The 24925-nt window shown below is 45.5% G+C and overlaps 6 protein-coding genes and 1 pseudogene across 10 annotated transcripts; 5 read left to right on the forward strand and 2 right to left on the reverse strand.

The window, feature by feature from the left end:
* The first annotated feature begins 599 nt into the window (after positions 1 to 599).
* On the forward strand, positions 600 to 4134 carry LOC144706842 (sorting nexin 2A-like). Of its 2 annotated transcripts, XM_078579913.1 has the most exons (5): positions 601 to 1755; positions 2748 to 2957; positions 3060 to 3320; positions 3788 to 3874; positions 3959 to 4134. In XM_078579913.1, the coding sequence occupies exons 1-5, from the start codon at positions 868 to 870 to the stop codon at positions 4040 to 4042; spliced, it is 1530 nt and encodes a 509-aa protein (XP_078436039.1). In that variant the 5' UTR covers positions 601 to 867; the 3' UTR covers positions 4043 to 4134. The 2 variants fall into 2 exon arrangements, with proteins under 2 accessions (XP_078436034.1, XP_078436039.1); XM_078579908.1 differs by having other exon boundaries at positions 600 to 1755; positions 3788 to 4134.
* Positions 3670 to 4934, reverse strand: LOC144706859 (PRA1 family protein B1 pseudogene; annotated as a pseudogene). Of its 2 annotated transcripts, none has more exons than XR_013582335.1 (2): positions 4185 to 4934; positions 3670 to 4073 (listed from the first exon to the last, which is right to left on the reverse strand). The product of XR_013582335.1 is annotated as a PRA1 family protein B1 pseudogene, transcript variant X2 (transcript). The 2 variants fall into 2 exon arrangements; XR_013582333.1 differs by having other exon boundaries at positions 3670 to 4080.
* Positions 4935 to 9718: 4784 nt separating this feature from the next.
* LOC144700838 (Pentatricopeptide repeat (PPR) superfamily protein) lies at positions 9719 to 11839 on the forward strand. Its single transcript, XM_078572428.1, has one exon. The coding sequence runs from the start codon at positions 9719 to 9721 to the stop codon at positions 11789 to 11791; it is 2073 nt and encodes a 690-aa protein (XP_078428554.1). The 3' UTR covers positions 11792 to 11839.
* A 1995-nt stretch (positions 11840 to 13834) lies between these two features.
* On the forward strand, positions 13835 to 14622 carry LOC144706898 (uncharacterized). The gene is made up of 3 exons (XM_078579984.1): positions 13835 to 14111; positions 14257 to 14326; positions 14412 to 14622. The coding sequence occupies exons 1-3, from the start codon at positions 13932 to 13934 to the stop codon at positions 14465 to 14467; spliced, it is 306 nt and encodes a 101-aa protein (XP_078436110.1). The 5' UTR covers positions 13835 to 13931; the 3' UTR covers positions 14468 to 14622.
* Positions 14623 to 14729: 107 nt separating this feature from the next.
* On the forward strand, positions 14730 to 18267 carry LOC144706870 (RNI-like superfamily protein). The gene is made up of 8 exons (XM_078579941.1): positions 14730 to 15371; positions 15484 to 15609; positions 15753 to 15857; positions 15954 to 16347; positions 16432 to 16561; positions 17256 to 17550; positions 17731 to 17982; positions 18149 to 18267. Exons 1-8 carry the CDS (start codon positions 14730 to 14732, stop codon positions 18203 to 18205), a joined length of 2001 nt encoding a protein of 666 aa, XP_078436067.1. The 3' UTR covers positions 18206 to 18267.
* Positions 18268 to 18408: 141 nt separating this feature from the next.
* LOC144706880 (putative WRKY transcription factor 26) lies at positions 18409 to 21997 on the forward strand. 2 transcript variants are annotated; one of them, XM_078579951.1, is made up of 5 exons: positions 18409 to 19466; positions 19546 to 19686; positions 19772 to 20163; positions 20229 to 20390; positions 21508 to 21997. In XM_078579951.1, exons 1-5 carry the CDS (start codon positions 19284 to 19286, stop codon positions 21875 to 21877), a joined length of 1248 nt encoding a protein of 415 aa, XP_078436077.1. In that variant the 5' UTR covers positions 18409 to 19283; the 3' UTR covers positions 21878 to 21997. The 2 variants fall into 2 exon arrangements, with proteins under 2 accessions (XP_078436077.1, XP_078436087.1); XM_078579961.1 differs by having other exon boundaries at positions 19775 to 20163.
* Positions 21998 to 22591: 594 nt separating this feature from the next.
* LOC144706889 (protein EARLY RESPONSIVE TO DEHYDRATION 15-like) lies at positions 22592 to 23312 on the reverse strand. Its single transcript, XM_078579972.1, has 2 exons — positions 22997 to 23312; positions 22592 to 22919 (listed from the first exon to the last, which is right to left on the reverse strand). Exons 1-2 carry the CDS (start codon positions 23241 to 23243, stop codon positions 22741 to 22743), a joined length of 426 nt encoding a protein of 141 aa, XP_078436098.1. The 5' UTR covers positions 23244 to 23312; the 3' UTR covers positions 22592 to 22740.
* Between the last annotated feature and the right edge of the window lie 1613 nt (positions 23313 to 24925).

Below are 24925 nucleotides of genomic sequence, written 5' to 3' on the forward strand. Positions count from 1 at the left end.
ATTTCTAGAATGATGGCTCATTTCTCAACTATTACAATTTTTTCAGATCTTCATTTCTTTGGTAGTCTATTTCATATATATTTACCCTCTACTCAGTGTGTGTTCGTGTAGTCCATTTCTCTACCATTTGTATGATATGCAATAGAATAATTCCAAGCATAAAATGCAAACAAAATAACCAAAGGTAAGTTCTCCTTCCAGGAATTTTTTTCCAAAGGCAACCTATCTCCCAATATTTATCCACATAAAAACAAGACATTATTCACCAAACAAAATAACCTAAGCTGTTGTCCTTGACATGCCCTAAAAATTCATTAATGTGTTAAAATTGATTGATTTGATGAACACACATGGAGAGTCAAATGTGGCCAAAACATGGTCAACTAATGGATTTAAGTCTCAAAGCCTTATGAAATGTTACATTTAAAGAAATAATCCAGATTGGAGAAGACATTATCTAATACCTTTTACATTTTCATCAAAAGTCAAATGATAGGAAATGAAAATACTTGAGTCACAAGAGATGCAAGATCCTGAAACCATTATTATCTTTTAAATGTGCAAGCTCCAAGAAAACCAATGAAAGAACAAATTCCTTTTTTGAAGCTCGAGTTTTCATCAGAAATCAGAAATTCCACTCAGGGACGAGGTTAGCCTCTCAGATTCGACAGAGATCAGAGATTCCATCCACGCCGTCCCCAAAATCGATAAAACCAGATCTTGCATGCGACTTCCTCCTCTTTCTCCAACGCGATCGATTCTCAGCGAAGAACGACGCGATCTCCGGTTGTTCTTCCAATCCCGGCAGGCGAGGAGGAGCTTCAATCTGCAGAAAATCGCCGATTTTGGGGCTTTTGATCGTAGAAAATGATGGGGCCGGAGATGGAGAGCCTGGTGCTGGAGGACGAGCACTCAACCTACGGCAGCGCCATGGCTTCGAGCTCGATCCACGGCGATCGCCACCCGCTCACGGCGGTCGGCGGCGATCCGCTGCTATCGCCGCCGATCCACAGCCCTAGCTCGCCATCCTCGTCCTTCCTCGAGCCGCCGTCCTACGCCGACGCGGTCTTCTCCCCGGGCAACCACCCGGACCGCCGACCGACCTCGGGCTACGCCCGGATCGCGGTCTCGGACCCGCAGAAGGAGCAGGGCTCGACCGCCTTCGTGACCTACCTGATCACGACGACGACCGCCGACCCCGACCTCGGCGGCCCCGGCGAGGTCAGCGTGCGGCGGCGCTTCCGCGACGTGGTGACGCTCTCCGACCGCCTGGCGGAGTCCTACCGCGGGTTCTTCATCCCTCCCCGGCCGGATAAGAGCGTGGTGGAGAGCCAGCTGATGCAGAAGCAGGAATTCGTCGAACAGCGGAGATTGGCGCTGGAGAAGTACCTGGGAAGGCTCGCTGCTCATCCCGTGATCGGGAAGAGCGATGAACTGAGGGCGTTTCTGCAGGCGCAGGGGAAGCTTCCGCTGCCTTCGAGCACGGACGTTGCGTCGAGGATGCTGGATGGCGCGGTGAGGCTGCCCAAGCAGCTGTTTGGGGAAGGGGGAAGCGCGCACTTGGCCCCGCAGGAGGTGGTGCAGCCCGCGAAAGGGGGCAGGGATTTGCTCAGGATTTTCAAGGAGTTGAAGCAGTCCGTGGCTAACGATTGGGGCGGATCGAAGCCCCTCGCTGTGGAGGAAGACAAGGATTTCTTGGAGAAGAAGGAGAAGATCCAGGATCTGGAGCTGCAGCTCACCGCTGCTTCGCAGGAGGTAAATTTCTTTCTTCTGGATTAGATTTTCTTTTTCTGGGTTTGTACCATCTCTCCAATTTCTGCTTAATCTCTTGCGTTTGTTACTATCTTGCGAAGAGCATTTGATTCGGTGTTATAGTTCATGCGGAAGAGTAGAATTTGTGAAGCAAGGTTACAAGTTTGTTTCTTGTCTGTCGATTGTTTGTTCTGTAAATCGTGTCATTTTGTGAACAGCATAGTTGTATTGGTAGAGAATATGTTAGTCTTCGTATCTCTATCTAAGTTTGGAGCTGAGAAGTTATTTGCGTACTTTGGGGATTTTATTTTGTTGGGGGAAAATAATGCATGCGGTAGAGTAGAATTGTGAACCAATATCCCTCTTCTTTTTTTTCTTTTTGTTCAATAGTTTGATGTATGCATCGCATTATTTTATAAAAACCATGAAGTTTTCCGGAATATAAATGATAAAAGTACGGGTCCTCAAACTACTGGTATTCACGACCTTTACTTCTATGGTAATTGTTTAATTTGTTTACGGAGAGTACTGCTAAGTTCGTTGGAGCAAAGTGTTACCATTAGTGTCTGTCAACTCTATTTCAGAAGCAAAGGAATAAAATGCCTACATTTTAAATTTTCTAAGCAACGGCGAAAGAACTATTCTTCCATACACCTTAGAATGCCAGCGTTAGCTTTGATGGTACGAAAATGCAACCTACCATTCAAAAAACCGTTCAGAGTCCCTAGAGCTAATTGTAAAGTTTGTTCAAAAACTCGTTCACCGACTTGATTAATCTCGCTTTGTTGTTCCTAAAGAAGCATTTTATTTTTTCTAATTTCTGATATTATGAATGGTCATTTCTAATTTTTTTTCCATGGATAATTGCATTGGCAGATAAATTTGTATTTCTTCAAACGTTTTTTTTTTAAGAATATGTTCTTAATATTTATTTGTGAGCGCTATATTAGTCAATTACATGAAGATTAATATTTTCTTAACACTTCCTGAATCAGGCTGAGGCTCTTGTGAAGGCTCAACAAGATATCGGGGAGACAATGGGTGAGCTGGGACTCACTCTAATTAAGTTAACCAAATTTGAAACCGAAGAGGCTGTATATAACGCTCAGAGAGTACGCGCTGCCGACATCAAACGTGTCGCCACGGCTGCCGTGAAGGCCAGCAGATTCTACAGGGAATCAAACGCCCACACCGTTAAACACTTGGTAATTATTATTATTATTCAACGCTAAGATCTTTGATGAATTCTACTTTGGTCGATCAATGGCATGCCCATAATATTTGAAGTATTTTATTTATGTTGACAGGATACCATACATGAGTATCTTGGGTTAATGTTAGCCGTCCAGAGCGCCTTCTCAGATCGGTCTAGTGCATTGCTGACCGTCCAAACGCTTTTGTCTGAGCTATCATCGTTGCAAGCAAAGGCTGAAAAACTTGAAGCTGCAACATCAAAGATATTTGGAGCTGACAAGTCTCGAACCCGCAAGATGGAGGAGCTCAAAGAAACCATTAGAACGACTGAGGATGCTAAGATGGTCGCACTCAGAGAGTATGAGCGGATCAAGGTGAATTTGCATTTCCATTGAATATCTTTACTGCGTAGAAGTTTTTTTTCTGAAAAAAAAATTACTGAATGGAACTGTTCTGAATTAGTTTTTATTTATTCTTCAAAACTTGTTTTTTTATTATTTTGTATGTTTTTACCAGAACTTATGTTCCTATTTAAAAGCTATCTTCTTTTTCCTGGAGTGTTATGTTTCTGTTAGGGGATCTGTTGAACAGTTAAAGCAGTTTTAAATGTTGAAAATTTGCAACATTATAATCTGCCTGGCTATTTAGCTTTTAATGAATTTCAGAGTTATCCTTTCTCGATAATGAAACTTTGAGGGGTGAGGGAGATTAGGGTGCGCAGAATTGAAATCCAAGCAAAAATACGCGTTTGATTGAAACGTATTTAATGTGTTCATGTGTTCTAGCATATGCGGGCATCGCTGAAGATTTTAATTGTTGAAATTTGCGCCGAAAAATGCAGGAAAACAACCGCAGCGAGCTCGAGAGGCTCGACAGAGAAAGACAAGAGGATTTCTCGGGCATGTTGAAGGGCTTCGTGATCAACCAGGTTTTTGTAATCTTTTTCACTGAATCTATCGCTGTTCCGTCGCAATTCTCAATTCCAATATTTCTTCCCATCCATTCACAACAGGTCGGCTACGCGGAGAAGATCGCGGACGTATGGGACGCAGTCGCGCAGGAGACGAGTTCTTACGCGAATCGTAGCCAACAGTAGATTTCTCTCCTTCGCCGTTGTACATTTTTCACTTCATCCTTTTGAGAAATAATTAGTTTTGAGTACTGAGCAATAAGAAATGTTCTACGCCATCGAAAGAAGGAAATCGTTCTAGCTTGTGGGGAGGGGAGGAAATCGGAACCTGGTCAAACGCGGGCGGCGACGGGGGCGGCGGAGGAGGCGGCGGCGCCGCCGAGGAAGGAGAGGAAAGCGGAGCCGGGGCCGGCGGAGGAGTCTCGATCGTCGTCGAGGAAGAGGTCGTCCGGCAAGCGGAAGGCGGCGTGCAGGCAGACGACGGCCGCCCCGGCGAGGAGCGCGGAGAGGATGACGGAACCGACGGACGTGAGGAAGACGACGACGCCGGAGAGGACGACGAGCCCGGCGACGGTCTCCCGGTCGGAGAAGCGGCGGCCGAGGACGACGAGGGGCGCGTCGGCGGGGCGGAAGAGGAAGAGGAAGCACCAGCCGGCGACCAGGCCGAGGAGGACGACGAGGGAGACGGGGTTGGAGAGCAGGGACGCCGCGATGACGGCCGCGATGACGGCCGCGTAGTTGACGCGGAAGTAGGAGAGGTTCTTCCGCGCGCGCGCGACGGCCTCCGCCGTCGATTCCGGCCGCGCGAAGGCGGAGCGGTCGGCCAGCTCCGACCAGGGCCGCCGATCGGCCAGCGCGCGCCGCGCGGAGTCGACCAGGCGCGCGATGAAGACCCCCGCTGCTCCTCCTCCCCCCAGCGCCGGAGCGCCGGCGATCGGAGCCGATCCGACGGCCGCCGCTGGCGGATCGACGGAGATGGGAAGAACGGGCGGCGACGACGCCATGGAAGACGAGGAAGACGACCACCACCACCGACCTTTGCAAAGACGAGGAAGAGACTCGCGCGGCTTTTTCGATTTTTCGGTTTTCGGCTTTTCTCCTCTTATATATAAACTCCCCCGTTTTAGAAGCTGAGACGCGCTTACTCACCGTCGCGGCCGGTGAAATCCCCAAAAAGCCCCTCTTTGAATAGAATTAATTAATTAATTAATTAACGCGCGAAAACCTCTCCACGCGCTATTCCCAGTTTTATTTTGCAATGAAAATGCAAAATCGAAGTCCCTTGTGTTCCAGTTTCTTCGTCTATAAGTATATGTTAGGCCCCTATCTAGGCGGTGTGTTGAATTGATCTGACATTTATTAATCTATATGATGTTATAGATTAATTAATTTTAAAGGCCAATAAATATTATTGGGCTGTTGGAGTTGTTAACTAGACTAGTACATGGGCCTATACGGTCAAATGCAAATGGTCTTTTGGACGTCAAAAGGTATACTTAAGTTTTAGAGGTTTTATGAAAGATACCCACTTAGTACAAATAGGGGAAGGCCCTGAATGAAATTCACCTAGGCCAGAATTTTTCACGAGCATTCCCTTTCTTCTCTCTTCTTCCCATGGCTCCTCTCCATTCCTGATGTGATCATGATAACTTAATGACAATGACAAAGATTGAACGGAGCTCACCAAGGTGAAGGAGGCGATTTGATGTGTCTAGAACTGTGTGGATACATCTAGAGGCTTCATACATGAGTAGCTTGAATGATCTTGCTCTAGGATTCAAGAAATCATGGATACACTCCGTGCATAGGTGATTTGTTTCATGGTTTTGTTGATGATGTTATGATTCCTTTATAAGACTTCTGTTGCATGGAATCATCACGTTCATCCATATCAAGGACTCTAGAACCCAACAGGAAAAATGGCGAGAGAGCTTTCAAGGATGCAGTGGAGGCCATATCCCCTTGATTTATATGTGCATTGGAAGTTTTCATGAAAGCCCTTATAATCTAAGTGTATGTGTGACCCTCTGAAATCCATGTATTGGTCTAGTTAAAAATTTAATGGCTCAATAACACTTATTGGCCAACTTTACTAATTAAATATATTAGCTTATAGATTGATTAATCAATGACTAATATAATCCAATTGCTATGTTAAGTTTACCATTTGTGGAGTGTTAAGATATACCTCATGCTCTATAAGATACACAGTAGTTAGTAATATCTCTCATGGAATATTAATCGCAATTGTTTATCATATATTTATAATGTTTCATCCCTTGGAAATCTCATCTTGATCCCTCAATGACCTTCGTCTATTTATAACTATATCCTAGCTAAGACTCATTTTAATCTCATGATTAGGAACTCCTATTTATTTAGTCAAAATATAGCCGTCCATACACAAGACATATTTGTGTCTCAAGTATAAGGATCACTTATATAATCATTGCATGAATCAACTTGATTAATATTTAGGTATAATACCATTCAAGGACTCGTGTAGATTAATACACCAAACTCTTCCCAAAAAGAGCACACATCATCTGTAATTAGTGTCTCTACGGTAATATCCATAAGATGAGCCATACTTATCGCATTAGAAGGATCATGTAGTCTTATTCTTTATGGACTTTTTCATGTATGTCTCAAGTATCCTTTGAATAAGACTATTAAGAGCACGTGTTTAAAGGCTATTGGTCACTATATTATGTCTCAACATATTTTACCTAGCTAATGTTCATATTCAAGGACTTCTTATAAACATCACATTAGAATACTGATAAATAAATATTTATTTCAAAATTTTAAACATGATATGGAAGTTTGGCGGCCGCATAATATCTATCAATAGCAATGAGGTTGTAATAGGACTAGCCAAAATAGTGTTGAAAGCATTATTTTTCAACCCAGTTTGGATAATTCTTACATCATTTTTTACGTCATGCACAACAAACCTGAGTTATGATGTCGTTGTTAGGTTTAAAGTCCATGATTCTTTTGATCATGAGATGGCTGACATAGCAGATGGAAACACATAATCCATTAGTCTTCCCTTTATTCATCCCTTTTTCCCCCTACTAATCTTCTTCTTTCATTTGAGTTAATCTTGTAATCCTATTTAACATGGATATGTCCATAAAGCCGTCACCTTCCCCAAGCATGTATGATTGGAAAATATGTTACCTCCACAATGACAAAGAAAATGAAAGTAATTAAAATGGATTACTACTTTTCCTACATTATTCTTGTCTCAATATCCTCTCTTAGTTTTATTGTCTATATTCTTTGACTCTACCTTGATCCATTCTCATCTGCTTTAAATGCAATGTTTGATGGAAATATATGTGGCCGGCAAGTCATTCACATATTCCACATATCGTTCCATGTTCATTAAAAGAACATATCTGTTATAGTGCACGGTTGAGGCTTATAATGAAGTCCATGAATACATGATCAAACTTAGTGAATTATAATGAGATTGTCATACGGAGATCACTAGTCTTTAAGCATGTGTTCTAAACATTCCTATTCGAAGGATGCGCGAGAAGGACATCAAAGTGTATGGATAAAATAACACTATCTAGCCTCAATCATATGATGAGTATGGCCGGTCCTACAACCATTATTGTGGACACATTAAGGATAGATAGTGGGTGCTCTTTAGTGGAAAGCGTTCACCAAATTGATCCGTACAAATCCCTGAACGGTATTATATCAAACTGTTAATCAGGTTGATTCATGTCACGATTGTGTTAATGGTCCTTAGACTTGAGACACCAAAGACGTCTCGTGGACGGACAATTGTACTTTGATTGTGTCCAAAGAGTCTCTAATCATGGTATTCTAAACGATCTTAGTTCAGGTGCATCAAGAAGTTCATGAAGACGATTGAGTGGTCAAGATGGTATAATCTACCCTCAGTATAAGAGGTGAAAGCTCAAGGAAGATGATGCGACGAAATCCTTGGGCAAGGCAGTGAAATATCGGAGAAGAGTTCTCTGATGATTTCCACTAACATCAGTACTAACTCGGATGACCGATTCTGGTTTGACAGTTGACCATACCCTAAGTCGTCCAAGGAGTGTCAAGTGGATGAGGGAATACACATACACGGTAACCAATGACGAACAAGTTCCACGAAGAGAGTCGATACACACTCCTTTATATCTTCTAGAACACGAGGTGTAGCTTGGCACCCCACATGTTGGAGACTCAACCTATCGATTGGGTTAAATAGATCTAAAAATAATTAATATATATGATAATATAGTTAATTAATTGGAAGGCTAATGAAAGTTATTGGGCTGCCAAAGTCGTTAACTAGACTGATGCGTGGACCAAAAGAGTCACTTGCAAATGGTCTTTTACCTAATTTTTGGGGGTTTTTATGAAAAATACCCACTTAGTATAAATAGGGGAAGGCCCTCAACAAAATTCACCCAGGCCAGAATTGTTTAGGGGCCTTCCCTTTCTTCTTCCCATAACCCCTCTCCACTCCCGATGTGATCGAGACAATGTAACGACGATGAAGGAGGTTGAACCGGGCTTGTCAATGAGAAGGAGGAGATTTGATGTGCCAAAGATCAGGTCGATACATCTAGAGGCTGCACACTTGAGCAACTCGATTCATCTTGCTCTGGGATCTATGAAAACATGGATGTGATCTGTGCAAAGGTACTTCATTTCATGATCTCATTAATGTCGTGTGATTTTGCAAAAGTCTTCTACTGTAGATAATTTTGTTTTCTTCATCCAAATCTAGGCCTCAAGAACACAACAATGTTTTCCATAACACATTAAACATATTAAGAGCTACAATGAAATCAAATAACAATGAAGAATATCAAGAAATCAACTAAATAGTCCATAAAGTGGTAATCTTTATAGAATCCAAGTAACTTTCAGCCTATCTACTTCATTCTTAAATGAAAAAATAATTAAATACCTGCAGAAATTGAAAGCTTTGGTAAGAGATCCTTCGGTTCTCAGCACTGATTTATGTCTTATGGAATTGATCCCCACACAAAAGTTGTTGGAAGTGAGCTCATAGGTGGAGAGTGAAATTTAAAATCCTCATAGAGAAATAGAGGGACGTCAGCACTTTCTGAATTCTAAAAATGGGAATGTGAGTATTTATTTTATGTGTCGTTTAGAGTCAGACGATGAAGGGATTGTGGTCGTTGGATGTTATCTAGGACATCATAAAAATTCTCAAGTATCCAACCTTTGTGTTCCTTTTTTCTGTCTTAGTTTAAGCACTCACAAATTTTCCCTTTAGGATATTACTTCATGATTCCTAACACGCAGGGTTCTATTCCTAAGTAACTGAGAGACTATTTTTTTCTTGATTTTTTTTCTTCTAAATCTTTAATTTAACTTCATGGATAGCTCTTTATGTCTAATAATACCACATAGGCAAACTTGACTTCACGTCAAGTCTAACTCATAAAAAAATCTTTGAATTTTTTGTTCTTATGATATTTGTTCTTAATATGGAAAATTCATCAAGACATTGATCCATTTTGAACATTCATCAAGACACTGATCAAATAAATTAAAAAGCAAAGATCTTCACCTCTAATCTTTAGTCTTTACTATACCTTTCTTGGTTCTGCCTTAGATATACACATGATATTCACATCCTCAGGTATCTTCTTAAAGCTACGTGTTCTATTAGTTATTTTGTTCAGTGGTTTTTCATCATAAGACAGGGAAAATAACTGTATCCACTGCATCAATTACCTAAATTCATACTCAATGAAGTACAAAACAAAATGGGCCAAGAAATCTCTAAAAAGGCCCAAATTCGAAGAGAAAGCTTGAAATACCGACGCGCAAAGTCTACATTATTTCCCTGCCATGTTAACGAGCCCTTCGCCGCGCTCCCTTCTCTGCAACTCCGTCGACGAGCTGCGAGCTTGGCTACACTGCCATGGCCGCGGCCCGGCCAAGCTCCTCAAGCAAGCCCATGCTCGCCTCCTCCGCCATGGCCTCGACGAAGACTCCTTCCTCCTCAACCTCCTCCTCAAATCCCTCTTCGAGTCCGGCTGCACCGCCCACGCTTCCCTCGTCTTCTCCCTCGCGCCCTCCCCGAACCTCCACCTCTGCAATACAGCCGTGCGCGGGCTCGTCAACGGCGCCCAATGGCTCCAGGCGGTCCGCCTCTACCGCGAGATGCGGACTCTTGGCATGTCCCCCAACAATTTCACCTTCCCCTTCGTCCTCAAGGCCTGCGCCAGGCTCTCCGACCTCGAATTGGGGAAGAACATCCACGCCAATCTCTTCAAATCCGGCCTCGACCGCGATGTTCACGTCAGCACGAGCCTGGTCGGCGTCTACGCCAAGTGCGGCCGCCTGACGACCGCCCGAGCGCTGTTCGAGGAAATGCCTGCCCCGAACGTCGTCTCCTGGACGGCGATCATATCCGGGTACATGGAAGAAGGGAGATTGGAGGAAGCTCTGGCTCTCTTTGAGAGAATGCTCCGTCTGGGTCTGGAGCCCGACAGCTTCACCCTCGTCAGAGTCATCAACGCCTGCGCGCAGCTGGGGAATTCTCTGGCGGGGAGCGAGATCCACCGCTTGGTGGAGGAGAAGGGCGCGCTCTGCAACGTCTTCGTGGCCACGGCCTTGGTCGACTTGCACGCCAAGTGCGGGGACATGGAGAGAGCCCGGGAGGTGTTCGACAGAATGCCGCACAGAGACGTGGTCACTTGGAGCACGATGGTGGGGGGGTACGCGGCGAACGGGCTGCCCAGGGAGGCCTTAGCGGTGTTTGAGCTGATGGAGAAGGAGAAGGTGGAGCCGGACGAGTTCACCGTTCTGGGTCTGCTCTCGGCCTGCGCAAAGATCGGAGCTTTGGAGCTGGGTCGGTCGTACAGCGCGCGCCTGGACCGGCGGGCTTTCCTCTGCAACCCAATTCTGGGCACGGCGCTGATCGACTTGCACGCCAAGTGCGGGAGCGCGGGTGGCGCGTGGGCGGTGTTCGCGGCGATGGAGATCAAGGACGTGGTCTGCGTGAACGCGACCATCTCCGGGCTGGCCATGAACGGGCATACCAAGCTGTGCTTCGCGCTGTTCGCGGCGATGGAGAGGTCGGGGCTGAGGCCGAACCATAACACCTTCGTGGGGCTGCTCTGTGCGTGCACCCACTCCGGTCTGGTTCAGGAAGGGAGGAGGCTCTTCGAGGGGATGACCAGGGTCTATGGGGTGGCGCCCAAGGTGGAGCATTTCGGGTGCATGGTGGACCTGCTGGGCCGGACCGGGCTCTTGGAGGAGGCCCTGGGTCTGGTCCGGTCCATGCCGGTGGCGCCGAACGCGGTCGTCTGGGGGGCTCTGCTGAGCGGCTGCCGGCTCCACCGCAACGCCGCCATGGCGGAGCAGGCGGCGGAGCGGCTGGTCGAGCTCGAGCCGGGCAATTCTGGGAACTACGTGCAGCTGTCGAACCTGTACGCGAGCCGAGGGCGGTGGGCCGAGTCGGCGGCGCTCCGCCGTCGGATGCAGCGCAAGGGGATCGAGAAGCTGCCGGGCTGCAGCTGGATCGAGTTCGGAGGAGCGGTGCACGAGTTCAAAGCCGGGGAATTGAGCCAGCACCCCCTGAGAGAGGAGATTGGTGGGAAATTGGAGGAGCTGGGGAGGGAGATGAGGAGGAGGGGGTACGTGGCGAGCACGGAGGTCGTCTTGTTCGACGTGGAGGAGGAGGAGAAGGAGGCGACACTGGGGCACCACAGCGAGAAGCTCGCCGTGGCGTTTGGGCTGGTCGTGGTGCCGGTCGGGGAGGTCGTCAGGGTGGTGAAGAACCTGCGTGTTTGTGCCGACTGTCACGAGGCCATCAAGCTCGTTTCGGAGATCTCTGGGAGGGAGATCGTCGTCCGGGACACCAACCGGTTTCACTGCTTCAACCGGGGTTCTTGTTCTTGCGGGGATTTCTGGTGACATTTTTTTTAATTCTGGCTAATTGTGATCTATTCCCTCCTTGTCCAATTATGGATGTTCTGGGTTTGACTGCGTGACAATTACTGCCCACGTGGGTTTATCCATGTGTTAATCATAGCAGTCGCGTGTTTAGCCCCATGTTAAGCACAGGCCCTTGTGAGTTTAAATGATGTCAAATTTTATAGTTATAAGACAAATAATTAGTAAAATAGTTTACCGAAATTCTTCGATATTTTTAATTAATTATAATTTCATCGTTACCAAGTGGATAATATGAAATCTAACGCCGTATTTGAATTTGATATGCTGGTCCTGTTCTTCCTAGGTGAACCTAACCAATGGTCAGATCATGTGGTGGGTCCAAGAGTGGGCCTCTCCAATCATGTCCCAGATTGGATTGCTTGAATGCTCAGTCTGATCATACGTTCTAACGATCAGACTGAATCTCTGAGCTGACCTGGAATTGATGGCTATTTTGACAGTTTGCCTCGCTGATGTGACACAAGTAATGGATTAAAAATGATCTATATGCATGATGTGATGAGAATGATGAGACAGAGGTTGATGGTCTTGTCAATAGTTGTAACTTTTTATAAAAATGAGAAATTCATGAATCATTATGTCATAAGGTTCTGGAATAATATCAATTAATGAAGTTTTCCAAATATTAGTTAGTAATATGGTAATATGGGACATAAAAGACAACTGGGTTTGAGCAAGTAAGGTCCCTTACGGAAGACAACCAGACCCACAAGGCTACTTGAGCGAGTGGGGGTTGCCTTTTGGGTTAGAATATAATATTTATTTCACTTGCACACTTGTTAACCCAACTTTTTAATCCAAACATTAAATAATTTTATATCAGGAAAAATCCTGTATCACGGTCACCTCGATCGACTGCCATCATGGGTATGTGACAAAATGGTTGATGTTGTCAAGTTAATACCATATGGACTTCATCCCATTATGAAATGAATAATGATGGTGCAACGAAATCATTCATGTTTTTGGTGGCTGCCAATTCTAGAGCGGGTAGTGTTTTCTCTTTGATATCTGTCTTGATATCCAACATCAAAACACTACAATGTTTAGGGAAAATAATAGGAGATAAGATGCCAATATAACGGATATCGGGACAGAGATGAGCACTGTGGTAGGCATCAGATATTAGGACAAATATCACCATATGCACACGGTGGCAGATGCTATCATTAGAACTCAGATGTTGGATTTGGATATCTAGATACCAGGAAGTTGCAAAGGACTAAGGCCATTTTCCCACATTAACAACATCAAAGAAATGCTTATAGATACTGATAAGACAAAAGGAGAGTGAACATTTGTGTTGTATTATTGCACTCCAAGTTGGCCTTCATGCAAGTCTCATGGAATCCATGGGTAAGGCAGGTGTAGGGACAGCTTTGCTATTGGGCTAGAGCATGACTTGTACATGTAGAAGTCCAGGCTAGACTAAATTGTCTTCAATTGACTGAGGCGCGGATAGTCTGGCTATAGTTCCGGATCGTCCCCGATGTGGATGATGGACGGGACGGGACAAAGATCATCCTGTCCGAAGTCCGAAATCAGTGCAGGAACACAAATGGGATGTTTTTTTTTGTCCGAGATCTTCAGAGGGGATGGTTTTTTTTATCTGAGTGGACGAAAACCATCCCGTCCGGAGGTCTCAGGATGGACTTCCGTCCAACCTCGCAGACAGGTCAATTTTTTTGTCCTGGGACGACAAAACCGTCCCGTCCGTGTCCCTGCACTATAACTCTGGCCTCAGTCCTCGATGGTCTAACTCCATTTTTATATTTTCCCCTAAGTTTTCTCAGAATAACAATAATATATTTTAACAACTAAGGAGTACATTGGAAATTTAGACATGCTGGAAGGCTGAGTTTGAGATGGATGAAGATATCGGATGTCGGTTGCTTCAGCGACGATAATTAGACTGATGGGTTGATTATGAGAGGGGGAGGGGGTTTTATGGCGAGCTGGGCCTACCAGGGGGAAAAAGGGTTTATAAGGGGATTTAGGGATTGGCTCTGGCATTCAAACGGAGCTTCTTCTTCCTCGATCTCTCTACTGCTCGCAAGCTGCGCGAGGTAGTGGCTATTCGCGCGGCGGATCAGCGGGCATGGAAGGCCGCGGCAGGCGGCGAGAGCCGACGATCCGGCTCTCCGACGTGGTGGCGGACTGCGTGAGCCGGTGGTTCCAGGATGCCCTCAGGGAAGCGAAGAACGGCGACATCTCGATGCAGATCCTCGTCGGACAGATGTACTGCTCTGGCTATGGCGTTCCCCTGAACATCCAGAAGGTAAAATCGCCTCTCCAGCCCTTGCCTCGCGATCTAGACAGTTCCTATTTCGTTTTCGTTCCACCTTCCCTAGAAATCATTGAACAATCACGGTTCCCCCAAATTGAAATCACCGTCGGTCGATTTCTTGCCGTCGGAGACGCAGGGAAAGGCGTGGATCTCGCGAGCAGCGCAATGCCGATCGTCCGCGTTGAAGGTCGGCCATAAGCGTCCCGGTGAGGCCTACCTCCGATCCGATCTCCGCGATTCTTCTTCCGAAAACAGCGATCTGATCCTCTTCCGAACATCCAATCGATCCAGGCTACAACGCCAGCGACTCCGATTCCGACGACGCGAAGGACGAATCCGCGAGTTGAAGGAGGAGGAGAGAGAGATGCATCGACGATCTCATCTTCATCCGGTCAACGCGGATAATTCAAAATTTTCAATTGTCAACTCTTCAGGACAATCCACGTGGCAGATTTCTCTCCCTCTCTATAATATATCGTGCTCGGTCTGGGCTTAATGGGCTTATTGGGCCGAAGTTTTCACGGTACGGTACGGTAAATCGCCACGTAGGCTTTTAAATCCAGGCTGTACAAGTTCTTCGTCGTCCTGGGTTGTACGGCGCGATCGGCGATGAAGAAGGTTCGCGTCGACGGAGGAGAAGCGGTCTTCTTCGAGGCCATGGCGGAGGAGATTCTGTTCTTGATTCTCGATTGCTTGGATTCGAGCTCGGGCGACAAGAAGGCGTTCTCTCTGGTCTGCAGATCATGGCGCGACGTGGAATCTCGCCATCGGAAGGTACTGAAACCCTTCCCTACTGATCTTCTCTCCGCCGTGCTCGGCCGGTACAGCGCCGTCCCCCGCCTCGATCTCTCCCTCTGCCCGCTGGTGTCCGACGATTTCTTGGCGGCGACGGCGATCACCGCCGGCGCAGCTCTCCGCTCAATCGATCTGTCCCGATCGCGGTCCTTCACCCAGGCCGGGTTGGAGACCTTGGTTGCCCGCTGTCCCTCTCTGGCGGAGATCGATCTGTCGAATGCGACGGAATTGGGGGACAGCGCGGCGGCGACGATCGCCCGGGCGAGGAATCTGGAGAAGCTGTCTCTGGCCAGGTGCAAGAGGGTCACGGACATCGGGCTCGTTTGCATCGCCGTTGGGTGCCCGAAATTGAAGGCGCTTAGCTTGAGATGGTGCCTCGGCGTGACGGATCTTTCGATCGGGATCGTGGCGGTGAAGTGCAGGGAGATTCGTTCTCTTGATTTATCCTACGTTCAGGTAGGTGGATTTCTTGCGATTTTCTCCGCTCTGGGTCTACAGTTCTTCTGGGTTTTTTATGCTTTCTTTTCGGCGGTCAGGACTTATCATACGAGTTTTGCACGATTTTCAGGTTACTGGGAAGTGTCTTCCGCAAATTTTTCAGTTGAGGAACTTACAGTTTCTATCCCTCGAAGGTTGCCTTGGGATAGAGGATGCCAGTCTCGCTGCTATTCAAAAGGAATGCCGATCCCTCGTGGTACTTTCCTTGTGCTGCAACTCATATAGAATACTATTGTTCTCAAGATTCAATGAGGTTTATTTTTCCGTTGGATTTGGGTTCGCCATGATTGAACCCAATGTTAAATAACTGGAAATATGATGATTGGTTCTCCTCTGCAGACCTTAAACCTGTCAAACTCCCCGCATTTGGCTCACCTTGGATTACCCTCTTTTACAAGAGGAGCTGTGCGTCTACGTGATCTCAGCCTATCCCACTGTGGCTCTGTGAGTTTGAAGACTTACCACTCCTCCGTTGCAAAATAAGAAAAAATGGATCGAAGCTGACGGCAGAGAGATGCTTTCTCCTCCGCTGGTGCGCAGGTTTCTCATTCTTTGGCGAATAACTTGCAGAAGATTTCAGTTTTGCAATCTCTCCATCTGGATGGTGTCCGATTTTCGAGTTCTGGATTAAAAGCCGTGGCAGATTCGTGTTCGTCTCTGAGAGAATTAAGCTTATGCAAAAGCTTGGGTGTCACCGATGAAGGTTTATCCTTAATCGTGGGAAAAAACAAGGGCCTGGAGAAATTGGACATCACTTGCTGTCGGATGATTACTTCACTTTCTATTGAAAATATTACCAGATCATGCCCGTTGTTGCGATGTCTTAAGATGGAATCATGTACCCTTGTTTCGAAGGAAGCCTATCTCTGGGTAGGAGAGCGCTGCCGTTTATTGGAAGAGCTGGACCTAACTGACAATGAATTAGACTCTGAAGGTTGACCAATTTGACTTATATCTTCGTTTTATTCGATGTTAGTGCTCTCTGGTATTTCATATTCAGATAATTCCATGGTTCCAGGTCTAAAGGCGATCTCAGGGTGTCAACGACTTGTCGCGTTGAGAATTGGGCTTTGCTTGAAAATTGATGATGAAGGACTCGGCCACGTAGGAATGCATTGTCATAGGTTACGGGAGCTAGATTTATACAGGTTTGATATTTTGTCGCCTCAATCGATCTGCATAAAATCGAGAGAAATATTGGTGTATAATGCCATCAAGGGTGGCGGATCACAATACATTCGCCATTGTCATTTTCACAATTTTTGTTTATCAATTGATGGAGTATGATGAAGATGACGGCTCTTGGAAAACTGGGCGGCAATGACGAATCATCATCTTCATTGCAGATGATGAATTGGGGGTGCCGAATTCATCATCATTTGCCATTCCCAAGTGACAAATTCATCATCATCAATGCTATCACTAAATCTCGCCATTATCATGATTTTGACGAATTCATTATCATCACTGTTATTGTCGTTGTCTCGCCATGGTTTTGCTTGGACCAATGATAATGACATTGGCATTTTGTTTATCAACTGCTGGAGGATGATGATGATGTCAGCTCTTGGAAACTGGATGACGAATCTTCTTTGTCCATTTGTCATCATTAATATTCATCTTCGTCATCTCCAAATCCCGTCATTGTCATTTCATCACGCCTGGATAATTTATACATGCTTTTTTTGGGACGATGTTGCCTCTCAATAATACTTACATCCACACTAGACATTGAAGTTTTCTAGTACGTAAAGTTTTAACCGGATTGATGCGGTGGATTACGACTTTCATTCAAAAGAGACGAATCAGATTTGATGATTCCCTGATAATTTGCGCCATCAGGTCAGTTGGGATCACCGATAATGGCATTGGAGAGATTGCCAAGGGATGCCGAGGATTGGAGATGGTCAATATGTCCTACTGCGAGCAAATCACGGATAATTCTCTGCTGTTCTTGTCGCAATGCCCGAAGATGAAAATCATTGAAATCCGAGGCTGTCCTGAGATCTCGTCCCGAGGCCTCTCCTCAATTGCGCTCGGTTGTAAGCAGCTCGTCAAGCTCGACGTTAAGAAATGCGTCAAGATTGACGATTCTGGAATGATCCCACTGGCCAGTTCGTCTCAAAACCTGAGACAGGTAAGCCGATCATCCAGAAACCTTCACTCTTGTTAATTTTCAATTCGTTTCTATTAGATTGCTTTCCAACTGTGCTAAAAGCTATACTTAATAGCGAGGGTGCTACTTTTCATCTTTAAGCAGGATGTTATACTTCGACACTCTTCTAAAAACAGTCATTTTTTTCTCGTGTTTTTTTAGATTAATTTATCACACTGCTCAGTCACGGACGTGGGATTGCTGGCTCTGGCGGGGCTGTCCTGCCTCCAGAGCATGATCATCGTGCACGTGCGAGGCCTGACTGTGTCTGGTCTGGCGACGGCGCTTCTGGCCTGCGGCGGACTCGCAAGAGTGAAGCTGCACGTGTCATTCAAGTCCCTTCTGCCGAAGAATCTCATAGATCATTTAGAAGCCCGTGGGTGTCTCATTCAATGGAGGGACAAACCATTCCAGGTGCAAAGTCATTTATAAATCTTCCTTCGAAATGCTGATTATTCTTTTAGTTTCAACGGTGAAATAATTTCTATGAATAGTTTTTTTTATTGAATTTTATTGTGATGGTAATTTGATTGGACCATTGTATTTATTGGCCACTGATCTTTGATTTTTGCGGTCTCAGGCGGTTGACTCCAAACCCATCAGATTTTGGAAGCTGCCGGCAGGGCCAGAAACCTAACCGATGATTAATTTAATCATGTTTTGGTGATTACTTGGCGGTCGGCAATCCGTTCATTTCCTGACTGGTTCTTGAAGGACTTCCCTGAGAAAGAGAGTGGGTGAGAGAGAGAGGAGTTGAGAGAAAGAGCAGTAGATAATAGTAGAGAGAGATAGAGAGGAGTTGAGAGAAAGAGCAGTAGATAATAGTAGAGAGAGATAGAGAGAAAGAGTAGTAGATATTTGAGAGAAAGAGGAAGAGATAATAGTCGAGAAGAGTGGAACAGAGAGAGGGAGAGTGTTAAAGGGGTGTAGAGAGAGTGTGCAGTGGAGAGTAAAGAGAGAGAGAGAGTGTGTAGTAGCTAGTAGAAAGATAGTGTGTGTAGTAGCGAGTAGAGAGAGTGTGTGTGTGGTAGAGAGAAAGGGGAGGAGAGAGAGAGTGCGTGGTAGTAGAGAGTAGAGAGAGAGTGTGTGTAGTAGAGAGAGAGTAATAGAGAGTAGAGAGGAGCAGAGAGAGAGTGGGAGGAAGTATGAGAGTGTCTGTAGCAGATAGAGAAATAGTCAAAGAGAGAGAAGGTGGTAGAGAGAGAACGGTGGAGAGAGAGAAGTGGACAAAGAGAGAAGTAGAGAGAGAGAAAAACGACCATACGTGAATTGGTCAGGTCAGAAATCACAAGCCGGTCCTCCTGCGGACAAGACAAGAAAAGATATTGACTCTCGCCAATCTCTCAGTCCCTTAATGTCCATCTCTATCTCTTCGTCAATGCCCATCTCAGCCTCCGTACATCACTTCCCATGTCCGTATCTCTCTCCCTCTGTCGCTGATTCGCTACACATCCATCTCTCTCTCTCTCTCTCTCTCTCTCTCTCTCTCTCTCCGTTGAAATATTCAAGCCATGAGAACGGACTTCGTACCGATACGCGGACTCCGGCCAGAGCCACAAGCTTTGACTCACCCATTCAACGGTCAAACCCCGGCTCCACCTTCTCAGAAGATACCCACAAACGCCCATTAAAACCAAATCCCTTCTTCCCAGTAGTCAATCCAAACTCTTCTCCTTCTTCTTCTTGTTATTGTTGTTGTTGTTCTTCTTCTGGAAATGGGTTCCTCCAGCGGAAGCGGGGAGGCTGCAGAAAACTCGGACATCTTCTCTCCCTCTCATTTCTCCGTCTCCTTCTCCGACCTTCTGAAATTCTACGACCAAGACGGGAGGCAACAACCGTCGATTCCTTTCACCCCGTCGGAGTTCTTGGATTCCCCGCTCTTCCTCTCCTCGTCTAATGTAACTCCCACTTCGCAAAATCCACTCTAGAACGATTGCTTGGTTTTTTTTTTTTTTTTTCTTAACTCGGTTTCTGCAGATCCTGCCGTCGAGCGAGGCGAGCTTCCAGCAGCAAGCAGTCAAGCAGGAAGGCAGTGGATTCAATGGGGTTTCTCTCGCTACGGGGTCGGCTGAAAGGCCCGCTTCAGTCTTCAACTACTCCCCCGGGCAAGCTCTCCAGGTCGGTTTCTACTCTTCTCCGTTGGAGTTTCCTTTCCTTTCGTTTCCCTTCCTTGAAGGGTGTTCTAAGAAGAAGTTTGTGGCAGCAGCCATGGGCGACGGAGCTTCCTCGTTCTATCCATGGCGCGCAAAGCGTCAAGGATCAGATATGTGAGGACGGGTATGGCTGGAGAAAGTACGGGCAGAAGCAGGTGAAGGGGTGCGACAACCCGAGGAGCTACTACAAGTGCACCCACCGGGACTGCCCGTCGAGGAAGAAGGTGGAGAGGAATCTCCAAGGCCAGATAACGAAGATTGTTTACATAGAAGCTCATAACCATCCCAAGCCGCTGGCCGCGAGAAGGGGCTCTCTTGCGCAGTTTCTGGCGCCGGAGAACTCCGCCGTCTCGTTCGAGGAAGACGAGGTGGAGATTTCCTCTCTGAGGAGCAGGTCGGGAGAGGAGGACTTGGACGACGGCGAGGCCGAGGTTAAACGGAGGTGAGTTTTGGAAGTGGATTTCGATCAAGTTGGGCGTGGTGGGGTTAACTTGGGATAGTCTGCAGGAAGCAAGAGGGAGACGACGAGGGGTTTTCCGGGTCTGGGAATAGAACGGCGAGAGAGCCTAAGGTCGTTGTGCAGACCATCAGCGAGATTGATATCCTCGACGACGGGTATAGATGGAGGAAGTACGGGCAGAAAGTGGTGAAGGGCAATCCTAACCCGAGGTTTGGAGCCAGTTGTTTGCTTCTAGCTTCTTATTCGTCCAGACTCTTCTTCTTCTTCTTCTTTTATTTCTATCTTCCTCTTCATGGTTCATCATCATCATCATCACCTGCTTCTTTGGTTCGTCTTCATAATCACCATCGCCGTCACCATCACCATCACCATAACCATTGTCTTCTTCTTCCTTATCGTCATCATCTTCTTCTTCATTACTATCGCTATCGTATTATTATTGATCTTCCTCTTCCTTCTCTTCCTCTTCTTCTTCCCCTTCTTCTTCTTGTTCATCATCCTTCTTCTTCGTCCTCCTTCTTCTTGTTCAAAATCCTCCTCCTCCTTCCCCTTTTTGTTCTTCATATTCTTCTCTCTTCTCCTTCTTCGTCCTCCTCTTCTTGTTCAAAATCCTCCTCCTCCTTCCCCTTTTTGTTCTTCATATTCTTCTCTCTTCACCTTCTTCTTCATCCTCCTCTTCTTGTTCAAAATTATCCTCCTCCCTCTTTTTCTTCTTCATATTCTTCTCTCTTCTCTCTTCACCTTCTTCTTCCTCCTCCTCTTCTTGTTCAAAATTATCCTCCTCCCCCCTTTTCTTCTTCTTCATCCACCTCCTCACTCTTCTTCTTCTTCTTCTTCTTCTTCTTCATCATCCACCTCCTCTCTCTTCTTCTTCATCTTCATCCTCCTCCTCCTCTATCTTCTTCTTCTTCTTCTGTATCCTCTTCTTTTTCATCATCATCATCCTCTCTTCTTCTTCTTCATCCTCCTCCTCTCTCCTCTTCTCCTCCTTTATCGTCTTCTTTTTCATCATCATCCCTCCTCTCTTCTTCTTCTTCTTCATCCTCATCATCCTCTCTCTTCTTCTTCTTCTTCTTTATCCTCTTCTTTTTCATCATCATCCTCCTCTCTTCTTCTTCTTCTTCTTCTTCTTCATTCTCCTCCTCATCTTCTTCTCCATCCTCCTCCGCTTCTTCTGTTTCATCATCCTCCCCGTCCTGTAGCGTCTTCATTCTCCATCTAACCATCTTCTTATTTTCGTCTTGCTCTTCTCGTTTGATCATCATCATCATCATCACGATTATCATCATCATCATCTGATCAAACTCTCCTCGCTCTTCACTTCAGGAGCTATTACAAGTGCACCAGCCTGGGGTGTCCGGTGAGGAAACTCGTCGAGAGGGCGTCGCAGGATCCCAAGGCAGTCATCACGACCTACGAAGGCAAGCACAACCACGACGTCCCGCCAGCGCGCGGCTACGGACTCAACCACATCACCCGCCCCGCCATCGAAAACCTTAACAACGTCGCCATAAGACCTTCCCCCGGTCTCGGAATCCCACGCTTTCCTCCACCGTCAGATCAAGCCTCCTCCGGGGACAAACCGTTCGATTTCGCTCAGCTCTTCAACGGCGGATTCTCGCAGCAAGAAACCCGAATCGCGTTCCCCCCGGCGAAAGCGGAGACGGAGGACAAGTTCTTCGAGTCCCTCCGCTGAAGAGTAATCTCAAGCTTGTATAATCTGGGTCTCTGTAGAATATTATCGTAGATTCGTTCGTTGTATTCTTTTCTTCCTCCTTGCCCGGAGAGAAGTCTTGTTCTATAACGCTTGGAACCAGTATTCTTTGTAAAGAAGAAGAGATTCTCTAGTCATAAACGACACAAGAGATAATCTTGCTCTCGCACTATCTCTCTCTCAATAAACTCGCACAGACTGACAGAGGTCCTGATAAGACAAAAAAAGAGAGAAGATGATATCTGGGTGAGATCTCAAGCTTGTATAATCTGGGTCTCTGAAGGATATTCTCGTAGATTCGTTCGTTGTATTCTTTTCTTCCTCCTTGCCCGGAGAAAAGTCTAGTTCTATATCGCTTGGAACAAGTATTCCTCGTAAAGAAGAAGAGATTCTATAGACATAGACGCCAAAAGAGAAAATCTTGATCTCGCTCTCTCTCTCTCTCTCTCTCTCTCTCTCTCTCTCTCTCCCAGTAAACGCGCACAGACGGATAAAAAAATGAGAGAAGATGATAAGTGGGTGAGAGAAAAATAAAGAACCCAGATGTCCGTTTGTCCTTAACTTCGATAAAAAACAGCGGGCAGGAAAGAGAGGACAAATACTGGGTGAGAGGAAAAGAAAGTACCCAGATGTCCCTTTGTCCTTAACTTCGATAAAAAACAGCGAACAGGAAAGGAGAGCGAAAAAAGAGTTGACTTTGAGAAGAAAGATGAAGACTTTGGTTAAAACTTGCAAGTGAAATGTAACAGGAGACAGGATCAGAGAAGCCATCCCATTGTTTCTCTTCTGTTTCTAGATTATTGTTCGTATTCACATACAATGAGACGGCGATCATGGCAGCCGCTCTAGCGGGGCTGCTGAATGGGGCGTGGGCTGGGCACCTTCTTCACGATCCTCGGCACCTTCTCCGCGTACTTTGGAATCCTCCCTTGATCTCCTCTTCCATGCCATTTGTCCGCCCCCCTCACAATCATCTCCATTCCTTGCCCCTTCTCGTCCTCCTCCTCCCCCACTTCTTCGACCGCTTCGCGACGAACAAACCCAGAAATCAATAACCCAAAATCGAAAGAAAACCTAGGGTTTTGGAGCGTTTCTGCTCACCTCGATCGTAGCTTTTGAAGATCTCTTCGATCTCGAGAAGCAGGGCTTCGTCGTCGTCTTCTTTGGCCTGACACTCGGCTTGATTCAAGAAACATTCGCGAACCCAGTAATCACCGAACCAGGGCGTGGTCTTCACGAGAGCCCACCAATCGTCGGAGAAATCTTCCACCGCTCGATACGCCATTGGAACGAACAACGGAGCGTGCGGATTAAGAACCGACGCCGATCTCCCAGACATCACCTCCATGGTCAGATCTCTTCTTCTTCTTCTTCTTCTTCTTCTTCTTCTTCTTCGTCGATCGCAGATCTGATCATACGCTTCCTCTCCGGGCAATTTAAAGATGAGGGAAGAAGGAGGAGTTGATCGGACGGCTGAGATTAGATCTTACGCGTCTCAGCCGCGTGGATAAGGGCTGTCAGAATCTAAGCTCTCGACCGTCGGATTCAGTCGCCGGTGTTCGACGGCTGAGATCACTGCAGACGAGTCTGAAAATATCTGATCTGACGAGGACAAGTTCCACGTCGTCAGTCTTATCCGATTGAGGTCAACCGTTGGCTCCTTTTTTGACTTGTTAGTATCTGTGTCCATTTTTCCGTGTTTCAAAAACATCATTTGGATTATTCGTTGAAGTTTTAGAGTTTTTTAATTGTCGGGATAGCCCATTAAATATAAAAAAAGAATAAATGCTGTTAGGATGAGGCAATCAACCAGGATCAGCTGGTTGAATGTGGGGTAGAGTTTAGGAGTTTGACCATAGTGCTTGTTCAAAGTATAGATAGGATGGGCCCATGATGAATACCCATATTATGTGGTTATCAGTTCCAATCCAGAATTGGGTTGGCCAAATCACTGGGTAAGACATAGAACTGGTAAATATATGGCAAAGATGGGAAGTCCCAACTTGTAAGTTGACCCTTAATCTCCATTGTATGTAATGCTCAAATAAATATATTTTACATCTTTTGTAGGGGGCCCCGTGAGTGTCTTTTCATTAGTGCCAGATTCTTAGGTACATTAAATCTCCCTGAATGAGTGCGACCACTGGATACCTCTTGTCTGTGCAATGTTTCATTTGGATGTGAGAGACATGTATATGATGTTTCAAAAACTACAATGATGCCTTTCCCATAATAACTGTTTGGTCTCAATGTTTCTCCCCGCATTGTGTAACCTTTTGAAAATTTTTATGAATAAAATATGTAGATTATACCCAAGCTTAGAATTTGGTATATATTAACTTTATTTCCATGGTTTATTGGACGAGAAATAATGTAGAAAAGATACCAAGCATCAGTTAACATCCTTTGTTTCACCATCAAGCTCAAGGTGAAAATAAGTTTTGTTGCAAACCTAAACACTTTTTTTCCTAAGAGGTTGTGACCACATTAGACAAGCAAGATGTCTCCGCAATCAGATAATATTATAGTATACCATACATAAGGATAATATCTTACACAATGCTTTGAGAAACTCTTGTTGTCGTTATGGATGACACATAGGTATAAAGTAATAATATTTTGACATGTTAGATTGGTCAATTAGGCCCAAATATCTCTCTCTCGCTCTGTAAGAGATTATGTTATCCATATATATTCCTCGATCAAGTTTCACATGTCTATATTGATTCACACAGTATGATATTTGGACTTATTCTAAGCAGATTACATTTTTTGAGGCATTAAAATAATTAAATATGCCCATTATCAAGTTAAAAGTGATTAAATCTATTTTTTAGAGATATATTCTGATTTGTATAATTTGTAGTACTTTTTATGAAAATTTAGACATCATACTCTGGAAGGTATTAATTTTTTGAGTTGGAACCTATATTCTATATATTTTTATGAATTATAATTTATTTGAATGGAATTTATTTAATATTTCATTAAAGCCGCACCCGGCATGCCTTCCCATTTGATTCGATTGAA

The sequence above is a fragment of the Wolffia australiana genome, chromosome 1, assembly GCF_029677425.1.
Source record: "Wolffia australiana isolate 7733 chromosome 1, ASM2967742v1".
Taxonomy (NCBI): Eukaryota; Viridiplantae; Streptophyta; class Magnoliopsida; order Alismatales; family Araceae; genus Wolffia; species Wolffia australiana.

What these genes read in the sequence shown, in the direction of transcription:
- LOC144706880 (XM_078579951.1), top strand. Translation starts at nt 19,284, where the DNA reads ATGGGTTCCTCCAGCGGAAGCGGGGAGGCTGCAGAAAACTCGGACATC. An exon ending in TCTTCCTCTCCTCGTCTAAT is followed by an intron (nt 19,467 to 19,545) that starts GTAACTCCCACT and finishes CGGTTTCTGCAG; the next exon opens with ATCCTGCCGTCGAGCGAGGC. An exon ending in CCCCCGGGCAAGCTCTCCAG is followed by an intron (nt 19,687 to 19,771) that starts GTCGGTTTCTAC and finishes AGTTTGTGGCAG; the next exon opens with CAGCCATGGGCGACGGAGCT.
- LOC144706842 (XM_078579908.1), top strand. Translation starts at nt 868, where the DNA reads ATGATGGGGCCGGAGATGGAGAGCCTGGTGCTGGAGGACGAGCACTCA. An exon ending in CCCACACCGTTAAACACTTG is followed by an intron (nt 2,958 to 3,059) that starts GTAATTATTATT and finishes TTATGTTGACAG; the next exon opens with GATACCATACATGAGTATCT. An exon ending in GAGAGTATGAGCGGATCAAG is followed by an intron (nt 3,321 to 3,787) that starts GTGAATTTGCAT and finishes CGAAAAATGCAG; the next exon opens with GAAAACAACCGCAGCGAGCT.
- LOC144706870 (XM_078579941.1), top strand. Translation starts at nt 14,730, where the DNA reads ATGAAGAAGGTTCGCGTCGACGGAGGAGAAGCGGTCTTCTTCGAGGCC. An exon ending in AGGAATGCCGATCCCTCGTG is followed by an intron (nt 15,610 to 15,752) that starts GTACTTTCCTTG and finishes TCTCCTCTGCAG; the next exon opens with ACCTTAAACCTGTCAAACTC. An exon ending in GGAGGGACAAACCATTCCAG is followed by an intron (nt 17,983 to 18,148) that starts GTGCAAAGTCAT and finishes TTGCGGTCTCAG; the next exon opens with GCGGTTGACTCCAAACCCAT.
- LOC144706898 (XM_078579984.1), top strand. Translation starts at nt 13,932, where the DNA reads ATGGAAGGCCGCGGCAGGCGGCGAGAGCCGACGATCCGGCTCTCCGAC. An exon ending in TTCCCCTGAACATCCAGAAG is followed by an intron (nt 14,112 to 14,256) that starts GTAAAATCGCCT and finishes TCGGAGACGCAG; the next exon opens with GGAAAGGCGTGGATCTCGCG. An exon ending in GGTCGGCCATAAGCGTCCCG is followed by an intron (nt 14,327 to 14,411) that starts GTGAGGCCTACC and finishes CAATCGATCCAG; the next exon opens with GCTACAACGCCAGCGACTCC.
- LOC144706889 (XM_078579972.1), bottom strand. Translation starts at nt 23,243, where the DNA reads ATGGAGGTGATGTCTGGGAGATCGGCGTCGGTTCTTAATCCGCACGCT. An exon ending in CTTCAAAAGCTACGATCGAG is followed by an intron (nt 22,920 to 22,996) that starts GTGAGCAGAAAC and finishes TTCGTCGCGAAG; the next exon opens with CGGTCGAAGAAGTGGGGGAG.
- LOC144700838 (XM_078572428.1), top strand. Translation starts at nt 9,719, where the DNA reads ATGTTAACGAGCCCTTCGCCGCGCTCCCTTCTCTGCAACTCCGTCGAC.